Source organism: Microcaecilia unicolor, chromosome 5, assembly GCF_901765095.1.
Source record: "Microcaecilia unicolor chromosome 5, aMicUni1.1, whole genome shotgun sequence".
Lineage (NCBI taxonomy): Eukaryota > Metazoa > Chordata > Amphibia > Gymnophiona > Siphonopidae > Microcaecilia > Microcaecilia unicolor.
In genome coordinates this window covers 104,994,066-105,009,303 of record NC_044035.1, presented here as the reverse complement: position 1 = coordinate 105,009,303, position 15,238 = coordinate 104,994,066, and the positions used below count along the sequence as shown (strand labels likewise).

Sequence of the window (15,238 nt, the reverse complement as noted above, 5' to 3'; positions counted from 1 at the left end):
GGCGGCAGCAGCAGCAGTGAAAAGCGTGCAGGCTCGGCACTTCAGCCTTCCCTTCTCTCAGCTCTGGTCCCGCCCTTGCGGAAACAGGAAATGAGGGCGGGACCAGAGCTGAGAGAAGGGAAGGCTGAAGCACCGAGCCTGCACGCTTTTCACTGCTGCTGCCGCCGTAACCCAGACGAGGTAAGATGACTTTTAAAATTCGGAGGGAGGGGGCCTGGAACTCGAAGGGAGGAGGGGGGGGCCCTGGAACTTGGAAGAACCCTGGAACTCGGAGGGAGGGAGGGAGGGAAAGGAGTGAGAGAGGGGAGGGAGGGGGGGCCTGGAATTGGGAGGAACTGGAATAGGGAGGGAGGAGGGACTGGAACTGGGTGGGTGGGAGGGAGGGAGGGAGGGGGGGGCCTGGAACTGGTAGGGAGGGTCTGGAACTCGAAGGGAGGGAGGGAGGGACTGGAACTCGGGGGGGAGGGGACGAGGGAGGAATGCACCACCTGTTAACAAAAAAAATTTCAGCACCCACCCCCCCAAATCATTTTGAAAAGTTGGCTCCTATGCACTCAATCATACAATGAAAACTTTCTTATAGACATACAAACAGAAAACAAGTTGAATGGCCTAATTTTTCCTTACAAATTTGAATACACACAGGTTGCTTGAAGAAAGTTAATGGGGTTGGAGGAGGCACATAGCTGAAGGTTCTCTTAGGGCATCATATACCTTTGTGCTGGCCCTGATGTGCACCAAACAAGAAAACAAACTTTAAAACATCAGCTGTGATCACCTGAAGGCTAACAATCAGTGCAACATAGCTGTGGCTAAAGCCAGAGGAAGAGTTGGATGCATAAGGAGAGATATTCCAGTAGAAAAAAAAGGAATACATAATTCCATTGTAACAGTCATTGATGAGACTCATGTGGATTATTGGGTCGAGTTCTGAAGGTTAGGGCAATTCTATAAGGCATTTTGGTAGAATGCTTGAGCTTCCCATTTAGTTAATGCAGAGGAAATATCCAGTTAGCTACACCTGTTCAGGTGCCACTATCTGCTGTGTTAAGAGTTAACGTGTAGTAACTACCTCCATATTAACTTTAAGGTGCAGTCTCCACCCATTCTGTGCTCATTCTATGCCCCCTTCTTCTGTGTTAATGATTGACCTTAGGAAATTGGGAGACTGTGCATCCAAAAGGCAGATGAAACTTAATGTGGACAAATGCAAGCTGATGCACATTGGAAAGAATAATCCAAATCGTAGTTACCTGATGTTAGGGTCCACCTTGGAGGTCAGCAACCAAGAAAAAGATCTAGGTTTCATTGTAGATAATATGCTGAAATCTTCTGCTCAATGTGTGGCAGCAGCCAAAAAAGCAAACAGGATGCTGAGAATTATTAGGAAAGGGATGGTGAATAAGACCAAAAATACTATAATACCTCTGTATTGCTCCATGGTGTGACCTCACCTTGAGTACTGCGTTCAGTTCTGGTTGCCATATCTCAAAAAAGATATAGTGGAATTAGAAAAGGTTCAAAGAAGAGCAACCAAAATGATAAAGGGGATGGAACTTCTCTGATGTGAGGAAAGGCTAAACAGGTTAGGGCTCTTCAGATTAGAAAAGAGATGGATGAGGGGGGATGTGATTGAGGTCTGCAAAATCCTGAATGGTGTAGAATGAGCGGAAGTAAATTGATTTTTTTACTCATTCTAAAAGTACAAAGACTAGGGAACACTCAAGGAAGTTACTTGAAAACAGTTTTAAAACAAAGACGAGGAAATATTTTTTTTCACTCAACTAATAGTTAATAACATCCTCCGGCAAAGAGTTCCAGAGCTTAACAGCAGTTAGTGTATCTGTGTTTAAAAAAGAGACAAGTTCCTGGAGGAAAAGTCCATTGTCTTCTATTGGCTTGGCCAGTGTTTGAAACAGGATACTGGGCTAGATGGACCATTGACCTGACCCAGTATGGCTACTCTTATGTTTTTAATGGTAATTAGCAAGTGTTAATAGTTAAAGCGCCATGTTTAACTTAACATGGCAGCCATGTTAATTACCACATTAACAGCTAAGGCATCTCAGTAAATAGGACCCTTAGAGATCTAAGGCCCCAAAGCTCAGAAGCAACTACAGGCGCTAGAGTCCATTAGCACCGGACGAGCACCCGCATTTGCTACTGCAGAATGCACAAACAACTAGAGCGAGGAACAACAAGCTCGCCGAAGGATACTGCAAATAGCATGCAAATACCATTTAAATTAGGCGATTTGGTATTGCTTCTGATGCTCAATGAAAAGTGCCTTGAACAAGGGTGCCTTAAGACCGGGAACCTAACGCCAGCTCTGAGCTGGCGTTGGGTGTCTGAAGAGGCCATGTCTCTAAAAAGACAGCTCCAGCATACTGCATAATAGAAAGCCTTCTTAATACCCAGGTTTATGGAGCTTGTCCTTGCTAATGGTCAGGTAGAGGGGGCAGGGGGTTAGCATCCTTCAGAGGAAATATTACAAGGACTGCCCCATGCATCAAAAGCTGTGTTCATAAAACATGCCAGTGCGATCTACATTGCAAATAAATGCACTTCTGGTTATAAATACTGGAACAAAGCAAATAATTTTGATAGGTACCAACCCTGACTCAAGGTGTTGTGGTACTCTTGAGACAACTTTTGCATAGTTGTGATCTTACAGGAAAGCACTGTCTACTTTAAGAAATGGAGAAGCCAGCTAACTTTTTTTAAGAGATGGATTTATTCCCCTTCAGCTACTGGTGCCTCTTCCTCCTCCTTCCCGTCTTCTCTCTGGCATTCTGGGCATGCGCTGAAAAGCTGTGTTTGATGCACAGCTCCTGAGGGCATGCACCAGGCACCATCCTCCCCTTCATTTATTTTTTTATTTATTACATTTGTATCCCACATTTTCCCACCTATTTGCAGGCTCAATGTGGCTTACATAGTACCGGAGAGGCGTTCGCTGACTCCGGTATGAACAAATACAAAGTGATGTTGTTTTAAAATAAGGAGTAAGAGCACCAAAAAAGTTTAATAGGACCCTACACGGTCCGTGTTTCGGCCAACAGGCCTTCCTGAGGGGTCCTGAATCTGACGTTTACAGGTGCACCTCCGAAATACTCATGAAACAAAAAGCAAAATGTTCAATAATGAGGCCGTCACAAAAATGCTAGGGCTCAAAATGATCGGCATCCACCCGCTAATACTTCTTTAATAGCGGACAAAAGCACGTTTTCTCTAGCATACGCACTTTTGTCCGCTATTAGACAGTATTAGCGGGTGGATGCCGATCATTTTGACCCCTGAGGAAGGCCTGTTGGCCGAAACACGGACCATGTAGGGTCCTATTAAACTTTTTTGGTGCTCTTACTCCCTATGGTTTTTTCTGGTCTGTTTTGGTTTATCTTCCGCCTTGGTTGTGGTTTGTGTCTTACTTTACGGGAGATTTGGAACAGACACATGAGGGAATCGTAGAGCGGAAGAGCATTTACTTCCTAATGCTTGAAGCTAGTAACGTGAATATCATTTGCATACTTTTAGTGTCGAGCATTATGAAAGAAATTCCTTGACACTGTTTTGGTGGTATTTTCCGGCACTGTTTTGTATAGGGCTGGAGTTTGAGCATCTGGGCCTAAATGCAGTATGCACAACCTAGAGAAGAGAAAGAGGGAGTAAATGAAAGAAACATTCATGTACAGTGATACTTCATTACATGGATTACAGCAGAATTTTGTTAAAATAAAATTTCTGTTTTCATCTCTGACTTTAATGCACAGAATGCAGAGACTCACTACAATGGAAATTTGACTTCCAGTGACTGCTTTCTTGCCCCACAGCCATGTGAATGACTTTCTGTTTATGTGTGGGCCCAAAGTCTGTTGTGAGACCTTTTAGGAATGTGAAGAATCTGCTACAGTTCAGTCATTGCAGAGAAATAAACAACATAGTAGGCTGCTATAGGGGGCTGTGTAAGGAAGAGATAAAGAACTCAAAATAGCTGAGCTTGGATGTATTTTGGCACAACAGAAGCAAGCAGCAAATACGTCTCCTGTTACAGAAGAAGAGACAGATGATCAACAGGGTGAGGCAGATGACCAGGTGAGGCAGATGACCGAGAGGATGATGACTAGGATCAAGAAGGAGAATTATCAGATCCAGATCCATCAGAAGAGGGAGATGATTCGAAGAATAAGGCAAAAGTAGGCAGGGGATCCACAGGATGAGAACTGACTTTGTTTCAGAAGATATCCATTTTTGGTAATTTCTCATGTCCTCTTTTTGAGCAGAGGAATATTTCTCTACATGTTTTTAATGGGATTCAATGGGAAAATAGTTGTAGATATACAGAATTTCAATATTTGGAGATAAATTTTGAGCCTAGCTATACCCATATAAATATGTATCAAACAAAACTCCTTCAGTTCAATATAAAAACACCTTCACAGACATCAGCTCTGAAAAGGAAGAGGAAAAGACCACAGTGATTAAATACTTCAACCACACTTAAGACAGATTATTTTATTTACATCAATGGTCATTAAAAACTCTGTCCTTGAAAATCTACAAAACTTGAAGTATTTACATTTTTTTATCCAACTTTTGATCTATATACAAAAATATTTTACCTAACTTATAACACATCTGGGTCATTCTCGGTTTGATCAGACCTTTGTTATCAACTGTTGTGAAAACGTTCACAGTTATCTGCTATAACCATGCCAAACATTGCCGCTATTTCACCAGACAGGCTGCATCAGTACTTCATTCAAGGGTCCTTTTATGAAGCTGCGGTAAAAAGGGCCCTGCAGTAGCGTCAGAGGCCATTTTTGCCACACACCAGGGCCCTTTTTACTGCAGCGGGTAAAAAGCCCCTAAAGAATACATGGCCATGTGGGAGGAATCACTTACCACCATCCAGAGGTGGCAGTAAGGGCTCCCGCAGTAACCCTGTGGCAACCGGGCAGCGCCAATTACCACCAGGTTAGCGCCGCACTAGAACTACAGAATTATTTTCCATAGCACCAGAAATGGTGCGCGCTTGAGGCAGAACTATCGCCGGTAGCCACATTAGGCCAGCGGTATTTCCAGGTGGCCATGTGGCAAACCCAGAGGCATAGCTAGGTGGGTCGCCAGGGGTGTGGCTGCTCCGCCAAATGGATATCCGACTGTGACGGCTCCTATTTTTGATGCGATCTGTTACATTTTAAATTAAATGCTGTCCGCACCCCCTGTGTCCTCAACCTGGCTACGCTTCTGGGCAAACCTGTTTCCATGTAGCAACCCTTTAGTAAAACAGCACCTCAATTTACCCTTTGTTCAAGATGTAACACTGTATATAAACAAAGAATGGCTTTAGAATATAAAATATAGACTTAACACTCAGTAGTGATAATTCCAAAGAGTAATACTTACCGGCCTCTTTGACAGCATCAGATGTTATAGTCAGGTCTATTAGAGAAGCATGCAGGTCCCTGGATTAGTCTAGTGGTCGGTGCGGTGCACTGTAGACAGGTAGACCCAGGCCCATACCTCCCACTACCTGTTACACTTGTAGTGGAAAGTGTGAACCCTCCAAAACTCACCAGAAACCCACTGTACCCACATATAGTTGCCCCCTTCACCCATAAGGGCTATCGTAGTGGTGTACAGTTGGAGGTAGTAAGTTTTGGAGGGCTCAGCAGACAAGATAAAGGAGCAACGGTGAGATGTGTACCTGGGAACATTTATATGAAGTCCACAGCGGTGCCCCCTAGGGTGTCCCATTGCTCTCCAGGGATGTCTGGGGGGCCAGTCTACTAAAAATGTTGGCCCCTCCTACATCCCAGTGGCTTGATTTTCTACATTTTTCACTTACACATTTCTTTTTTCAAAAATGGCTTCAAAAGATAAATGCACAGAGCACAAAAACTTGTTACAAATGGTATTTTTGAACCAGAAATATAGATGTATTGTGGTTTGTAAAATTGTCATGTTTTTCCATTTGGATTTGGGATGTTTAGCACAAATTATCCAATGTCCAACTTGGGCGTCATATTGAAAATGCTCCTCCACATATTTATGTAGGTCTGTGCTTTAAAAATGAGCACCTTAATTTATTTATTTATTTATTTATTTATTGCACTTGTATCCCACATTTTCCCACCTATTTGCAGGCTCAATGTGGCTTACAAAGACCTGTTATGGCATTGCCATACCAGGGTAAAGAATACAATTGGTGTTACAAAGAAATCACGTAAAACAAGTGGATCTGGTCAAGCAGTTATAGAACGAGACATTCTGAATAAAGGTGGGTGGGTGTTGTGTTATAGTTAGTTATGGATTATCGTGGTAGGCCTTGGAAGTTTTGAGAGATTTGCGGAAGTTAGTTCGTTGATCGTTTTCAAGTGTGTTGGTAGTGCATTCCACAGCTGTGTGCTCATGTAGGAAAAGCTGGTCGCATGTGTTAGTCTGTATTTTAATCCTTTACAGTTGGGGAAGTGTAGGTTGAGAAAGGTGCGAGAAGATCTTTTAGCATTTCTGGGTGGTAGATCCACGAGGTCTAGCATGCAAGTCGGGGCATCTCCGTAAATGATTTTGTGAACAATCATGCATATCTTGAACGCGATACGTTCTTTGAGTGGGAGCCAGTGTAATTTCTTTCTTAAGGGTTTTGCGCTTTCAAATTTTGTTTTTTCCAAATATGAGTCTGGCTGCGGTATTCTGGACTGTTTGAAGTTTTTTGATGATATGTTCTTTACAGCCAGCGTAGAGTGCATTGCAGTAGTCCAGGTGACTTAATACCATTGACTGCACCAGGTTCCGAAAAATGGCACTTGGGAAGAAGGGTTTTACTCTTTTGAGTTTGCACATGGAGTGGAACATTTTCTTAGTTGTATTCTTCGCGTGATTTTCAAGTGTGAGATTTCGATCCATGGTAACTCCCAGAATTTTCAGATTGTTTGAGACGGGGAGGGAGAAGTTTGGGGTGGTTATAGTGGTGAATTTATTTGTGTTGTGTTGTGAGGTGAGTATAAGACATTGTGTTTTTTCCTGCATTGAGTTTTAGCTGAAATGCATCCGCCCAGGAGTGCATGATTTGGAAGCTTTGGTTGATTTCGTTGGTGATTTCCTTTAGGTCATGTTTGAATGGGATGTAAATCATGACATCAACTGCATATATGTATGAGTTGAAATTTTGATTGGCTAGTAGCTTGGCTAGGGGTATCATCATTAGGTTGGTGAGAGGGGGGGGGATCCTTGGGGAACTTCGCATTCAGGTTTCCGTGGGGCTGATATCGCTGCGTTAGTTGTTACTTGGTATGATCTTGTTGTCAGGAATCCTCTAAACCATTTAAGAACGTTACCTCCAACTCCAAAGTATTCCAGGATGTGTAGTAATATTCCATGGTTGACCATGTCGAAGGCACTGGACATGTCAAATTGTAGGAGAAGTATGTTATTGCCCGTTGCAATTGTTTGTTTAAATTTGTTCATTAAAGTTACTAGTACTGTTTCTGTGCTGTAGTTCGATCGAAATCCTGATTGAGGTTTGTGCAGAATTGAGTATTTATTTAGGTAGTTAGTGAGCTGTTTAGTCACTACGCCTTCCATAAATTTGGTTATCAATGGGATAGATGCTACTGGGCGATAGTTAAGTCATTTGAACTTTTCTTTGTGTCTTTAGGTAGAGGAGTGAGTAGAATATTTCCTTTATCCTTTGGGAAGAGACCCTTTTGTAGCATGTAGTTCAGGTTTCTCGTGAGGTCTGTTAAGTATTGTTGGGGGGCAGATCTTATAAGATTACTAGGACAGATGTCTAATTTGCTTATTATTTTATAATAGATTTGGTGCACAAATTATGCTGAGGCCTGTTATTTCACCTGTTCAGTAAATTAGAAATTATCTTTATAGAGGGGCAGCAAAACAGCATATCAGTGATGCAAAAAGGTCCAACTTTATTCACCACATAAAAGCATAAATACATAAATAATTAAAAGCTCCACACGGCAGTGTTTTGCCATTTCCAAGGGCTGCATTGGGGTATAAAAACTATTTATAAATATATTCTATTTATTTAGATTTTGCTCACACCTTTTTCAGTAGTAGCTCAAGGTGAGTTACATTCAGGTACTCTGGATATTTCTCTGTCCCAGGAGAGCTCACAATCTGGGTTTGTAGGTGAGGCAATGGAGGGTTAAGTGACTTGCCCAAGATCATAAGGAGCAGCAGCAGGATTTGAACCAGGCCACTCCTCCATATGTTAGTATAAAAGACTCAGAACACAAATAAAATGTCTGTTTCTTATCATCTGTATAAAGGCCTGTTGCTGACAGGCCACAAAGTCATTGTGTGCACAGCCTAACTGCAGTGTTACTCAGAATCAGGATTCTCACAAGATTCCAAGATAAAGCTTTGCCTGACTTAGCCAGGTTTCTGATAGCTTACATATATGTAGGGAAGGCATAGGCAGTAGGGCTGCTTCTCTTTTCCCTGGGCCTCTCTGGTTTGACTGTACGGAGAAGTTTTATCTGGCTAGCAGAACCACACCTTCTCTGCTCTGACCTGACCTGACTTGAGTCACACTCTCCCTGCTCTGTACGGTAGGACCTGGCTTCTTAATGTGACTCTGTGAGGGAGTGTTGTTAGGGAGAATTGGTAACTTCTTATACAATCCCTCGTGCTAAAATGTGAAATAGTGCATTCTGTTGTAAATAACGTACACTATTTGCCACTTGGAGCACAATTCTATAAAGGGAGCTAAAACATAGGTGCCAAAAATCTGAGCACTAAGCTAGTATTCCATATTGGCAAATTTGTGCACCAAATCTATTATAAAATAAGCATAAGTCAGCAGTTACATACCAGTACTTAGGCGCACCTACTTCCACCTTGTCAGTAGCAGGCTTAAGTGAACACTCCTAATTGTGGCATCCTGTATGCACAACTGACAGTATTCTATAAATTGCTTGGTGACATACCCATGGCCCATCCATGCCACTCCCATTTGAAAGCCATCTTGAAGTTATGTACTAGAACACTTAACCCTTTTACAAAGCGGTGGTAGGGCTACTGCCACTTTGTCAGGTGCCAGTCTGCCACTATCGCTGGCCTGACACAGGACCCAGCAGTAGTGCTGCCCCTAACACGCCATTTCCGTTGCACTCCACGGTTACTGCGTGGGAGCCCTTATCACCTAAATAGTTGGCTGTAAGGGCTCCCCCTGGAAACAGCTGCATGGAAAATGTTTGCTTACCGCACAGCCATTTCCTTTTTTTTTTTTTTTTGGCTTTTTACCCACAGCAGTAAAAGGGGCCTCAGTGTGTGGCAAATCCGCGTGCTGACACTACCTCAGGATAAAAGGAGCCCTTAGGCACCAAGTTACCAAATAGCGCTTAAGTGCACTTACACACATACTACTGTTTCACCCCAATTTTGGTGCATATCTGCTGTTGTAGCATGGACGTTATGTTCTGAATTGGAGTTTAACTTTTGGCGTACTGTATAGAATGAGAGGGTTAGCATGCAAAGTACCATTTGCAAATTTTCGCACTTGTTAGTACAATGCCCTCATTGTCCTGTTTCATTGCTTCACAGCGCCTAAATGTCCAACATATCATCTATACACGAGGATGCACAGATGCAGTAATCCTTTGGTTTTTAGACAACTACAGCATAATGGCTGTTGTCTTGCTTGGTGTGTTGGTACCACAGGTAAGGACTGAGTCTCATCTATTTAAAAAAAAAAATGACAATTTTTGGATCTTTTTTCTTAAAGTTATGGAATGCAAATATGCATTAACACTAGTAAATATTAGGAGGTCAGTGAAATGGAAGAAAAAAATTATCATTAACACAGCGCATCTGCAGAGCCCACTCATAGGCAACTCTGTTTATCCAATTCGTAGACCACCTTTCTCAATCAAGGATGCAAGGCAGTTTACAATATAAATTAAAGATATCCAACATAATGCAATAAAACAGCACAAAAGATTTTATGAAAACATGTCATCTAAAACAGCATCACTTCATTCCAGTGTAACTTGATTTAAATAGCCAGGATTTACATCTCTTCCGGAGAGTAATGATTCAGACAATTTAAATTTAAATGGTAAAGAGTTCCAGGATGTAGTATTAACTACTGCCCCACTGTATTTTAATTTGCTGAAGTCTCTGTATTTGATATTAAGGGAGACCTGAGTTTAAGGCATTACAGTAGTCCAGAGGCAATAAAATCAGTACCTGGACTATCATTGCCAACTCAATCACCCAAACAGGAGCAGAGATAACATGCATTCCAAAGAGAAAAGAAACAGGCCTTTACTACTGAGCTAATTGTTCTCCATGGTCAAGAATGAGTCCAGCTAAACTCCCAGGATCTTATATTCTGGCCCAGGGTTAATATACAACCTCCTGCCCTCACCTAACACAAAGCATGATGGGGGGGGGGGGAGAATGGGAGATGCCAGACTTGCTGGGGGGTGGGGTGGAGGGATACATGCCAAACCCATGGTAGGGGGCAGAAAAGGAGAAAAGGGAGGGAGAGGGAAAGATGCCAGATCCTTGGTGGGGGAAAGAGAACCAGACCTTCGGTGGGGTGGGAGGGAGAGATGCCAAACCTGAGAGGGGAGAGAGATGTTAGACTGCAGAGGGGAATAGATGCAAACCCGATGGTAGGGGGCAGGGGAGAGAGAGGGAGAGGTGTTGGCCTGGGTTGGATGAGGCAGGAGGAAGCGAAAAGAGAAGGTAGAAGCTGGATGTGGACAGGGACACAGAGAAGAGATACTGAACATGGAGGAAGCAATAGGGACAGGGACACAGAGGGGAGATGCTGAATATGGGGGGAGGTTAGGGACACTGAGAGAGCAGATGCTGAGCATGGGGGGAAGATAAGGACAGAGGCACAGAGGGAAGATGCTGGACAGGATGGATAGGACCTCAGAGGGAAAATGAATGATGGACATGGTGAGAGAAGAAATGTCAAATAGACACGAGACTCTGGAAAGAGTGTTAGGGAAAAATAGAAAAAAGCAGAAAAGAGATTAATGGGATAAAAGCAAATGGAAAAATAAAATACTCAGACAATAAAGATTCTAAAAAGTATTTTAGTCTGAATTTATTAATTTAAATATGTCAGCTTTGGGTAATGTACATCTCTGATGTTTTGCCTTTCAGTTTCTATTTCTATAGTTTGCTGTATAGGCAGAATCTGACTTTTGTTAGGTTTCCAGCTCAATTTTGCCTTCATATTTCTATTACTGATCTGTGGTTCCCCACCACCACCACCACACACACTCCCACTACCCATCCCTACTCGGGAGAGATTATGTTATAGAACCCATCTTAAATTTTCTACCTGAGTCCCATTCAACCCTAGCTATGCTACTGGATGGAAATATATATATATATATATAGTCTTTAAAATAATTTTTCTTAAGGATGTGCACCAGTATAAAGCAGCAAGAAAAAAAAGTGTTATACACCTAATGGGAGCATAACACTGTAGAGACGGCTCTACTAGTCTTGTTTTTACCTGCTGATTCACATAAGTTCACAGAGTATCATCATGGTGGTTTAATTTGCTAAAATTACAACTGGCTGACTGAGTGTAATATAACAAAAGAGTTAGTTTTAACAGCTTCTTTTGCAGGCCAGTCAGGGAAATGATGATAATTATGAAATTCATTGGAATTTTAGGGGTAATTTTATAAACAATTTCAGCATGTAGAACAGTGTTTTATGCACTTAGAGTTCCTTTTACTAAGCTGCGGTTAAAAGGGCCCTGCGCTAGTGGCGGTGGCCATTTTTGCCATGCGCCAGGGCCACGTTTATCGCAGCGGGTGAAAATAGCCATTTCGGGGGCGAGCACTTACCGCCACCCATTGAGGTGGTGGTAAGGACTCCCACACTAGCCCGGCGGTAACCAGTCAGCGAGCTACACTGCCCAATTACTTCCATGTAACCCCCTGTGGAAATATTTTTTCAATATTTCTGCTAGCGCCGGAAATGACGTGTGCTGGGGTGGATCTACCACTGGCACCCACGTTGGGCCAGCGGTAGTTCCGGGTTACCATGCGGCAACCCTTTAATAAAAGGGCCCTTTAAGTAGGTGTTCATAAAATTGCCTGAGGATATACACTCATGAAAGCAGATACATGGAACAGAGTGCCATATAGTTGTACTGCGAATGGCGGTTTTATCAAATACTAAGTAGAGAGGTGTGGTAGCCGTGTTAGTCCACTCTTAAGGTTATCAATAGAAATCAAACAAAATAAAACATGGAAAAGAAAATAAGATGATACATTTTTTATTGGACATAACTTAATACATTTCTTGATTAGCTTTCGAAGGTTGCCCTTCTTCGTCAGATCGGAAATAAGCAAATGTGATAGCAGATAGTATATATAAGTGAAACATCCAAGCATTACTTTGACAGTCTGACAGGGTGGGAGGGTGGGGGTGGTTAGGAGGTATGCATGGGGACATCAAAGCATTTCATTGATATTCTAACAGGATGGGTGTGGATAGGTGAGAGGAGGGTGATAAACAGAGAAATACAATTTTATGGTTTATAATGGGCTAGAAAACCCAGATCCTTGTTAAGTCCTGTCTGTTGGGTGTCAAAATATTCAATCATTCTGACTTCAAAGGTCTTATGTTCCTGTATTGTTTTAAAGTTACCTTTCAGGATTCTTACTATGAAATCACTGGTGCAGTGTCCTGGTCTTGTAAAATGCTGGCCCACCGGGGTGGGAATCTGACTAGCACCAGCTATCTTCATGTGATGTCTGTGCAGATTAAATCTTGTCTTAAGCATCTGGCCTGTTTCTCCAATATTTTATTTATTTATTTATTTATTGCATTTGTACCCCACATTATCCCACCTTTTTGCAGGCTCAATGTGGCTTACAGAGTTAGGTTATGATAAAGTCAGTACATAATTTAGATACAGTTGATCATAAGCTGAGGTAAAAGAGGATTTAGATGGGCGGATGTTGGGTAGGTTGTGTGAGAAGTGTTTTAGGTGTGCTTGGGTGGTTTGGGGGATGATTTGTATCATTGAGGGTGACTTTTGTAAGCTTTGTTAAAGAGGTGTGTTTTCAGAGCTTTGCGGAAGCTGGTTAGATTGTTCATGGTTTTCAGGGCCTTGGGTAACGCATTCCAAAACTGTGTGCTTTTGTATGCAAAGGTCGTAGCATAAGCCTGTTTGTATTTCACTCCTTTGCAGCTGGGGAAATTCAGATTGAGGAATTTGCGGGCCGATCTTTTGGCGTTTCTGGGCGGTAGGTCCACTAGGTTTAGCATATAGAGTGTATATAGCATCCTTCGTTACATTTTTTACACTGAATGATATATACCACATTGGAAGATGAGCATGTGAAAGATTCCTTTATGTTGAATATTTTTCCTTTGTGAATGACTGTGGGGTCCTGTGAAATGTTTTGGCATAGCTTGCAGCTGGATATATTACAGGGAAATGTGCCCTTCTTTTCCTTTTCAGTCTATGTTGGGAGTTTACTTCTGATTAGCTTATGTTTTAAGTTAGGTGGCTGTCGGAAGGCCAGCACTGGTGGGGATGGGAATATCTCTTTCAGTAATTCATCTTCCTGGAGTAGAGGTTGTAGGTCTCTTATGATTTTCCTCAGTTTCTCCAGCTCTGGGTTGTATGTCACAACAAGGGGGATTCTGTCTGTGGCTTTTTTTTCTTTGTACTGTAGCAGATTTTCCCTGGGTGTTTTGAGGGAGGAAGCAATATTCTTGGAGATTATTTGGGGGTTGTAGCCTTTCTGTTTGAAGGATGCAGTCACCCAGGGGATAGAGACAGACATCTTGAAACCCTGACTGTAAGACCTTTGAAGTCAGAATGATTGAATATTTTGACACCCAACAGACAGGACTTAACAAGGATCTGGGTTTTCTAGCCCATTATAAACCATAAAATTGTATTTCTCTGTTTATCACCCTCCTCTCACCTATCCACACCCATCCTGTTAGAATATCAATGAAATGCTTTGATGTCCCCATGCATACCTCCTAACCACCCCCACCCTCCCACCCTGTCAGACTGTCAACGTAATGCTTGGATGTTTCACTTATATATACTATCTGCTACCACATTTGCTTATTTCCGATCTGAAGAAGAAGGGCAACTTTCGAAAGCTAATCAAGAAATGTATTAAGTTATGTCCAATAAAAAAGGTATCATCTTATTTTCTTTTCCATGTTTTATTTTGTTTGATTTCTATTGATAATCAAATACTAATAAATACAAATACAAAATAGAGGGTAATTTTGTAGAGGCATTTTTGAGTGTATATATATCGGTATATACATGTAAAATGTTTCTCGGTGAATTACCCTATGTGTAGGAGAACACTTGAACTTGTACACGACTTTAGTGAAGGCATGTTCTTGAGCAAAGCACAGGCAAGATTGAGATGTGCAAGCGTATTTTATACTCCATGCACATTCGCATGTATTTTACGCACAATCATTTACACCTCCTTTTGAGCAGGTGTAAATATCTGGACCTCACTTTAAGCACAATTTGTACAGGATTCATGCCACTATTTTATACGGACACATACAGGCTTATTTTCGAAAGAGAAGGACGCCCATCTTTCGACACAAATAGCAAGATGGGCGTACTTCTCACAGGGTCGCCCAAATCGGCATAATCGAAAGCCGATTTTGGGCGTCCTCAACTGCTTTCCGTCACAGGGATGACCAAAGTTCACGGGGGGTGTCGGAGGCGTAGCGAAGGCGGGACTGGGGCATGCCTAACACATGGGCGTCCTCGACTGATAATGGAAAAAAGAAGGGCGTCCCTGACGAACACTTGGACGACTTTACCTGGTCCTTTTTTTTTCTTACAACCAAGCTAGAAAACTGTGCCCTAAATGACCAGATGACCTCCCCTTACTCCCCCAGTGGTTGCTAACCCCCTCCCACCCTCAACAATTTAAAAAAAAAAATATTTTTCCAGCCTCTATGCCAGCCTCAAATATCATACCCAGCTCCATGACAGCAGTATGCAGGTCCCTGGAGCAGTTTTATTGGGTGCAGAGCACTTCAGGCAGGCAGACCCAGGCCCATCCCCCCCCCCAACCTGTTTCATTTGTGGTGGTAAATGTAAGCCCTTCAAAACCCACCAGAAACCCACTGTACCCACATGTAGGTGCCCCCCTTCACCCCTTAGGGCTATGGTAGTGGTGTACAGTTGTGGGGAGTGAGTTTTGGGGGAGGGTTTGGGGGCTCAGCACACAAG

At 42.5% G+C, this 15,238-nt stretch overlaps 1 protein-coding gene across 1 annotated transcript in view; it reads left to right on the top strand.

Annotated features, from left to right (window-relative positions):
* Positions 1-15,238, top strand: part of TSPAN15 (tetraspanin 15) — a 71,842-nt gene that overhangs the window by 38,207 nt on the left and 18,397 nt on the right. Inside the window, exon 7 of the mRNA XM_030203148.1 lies at positions 9,568-9,684. Within this exon, the coding sequence (XP_030059008.1) occupies positions 9,568-9,684 (117 nt within the window). The remainder of the gene's footprint in view (positions 1-9,567; positions 9,685-15,238) is intronic.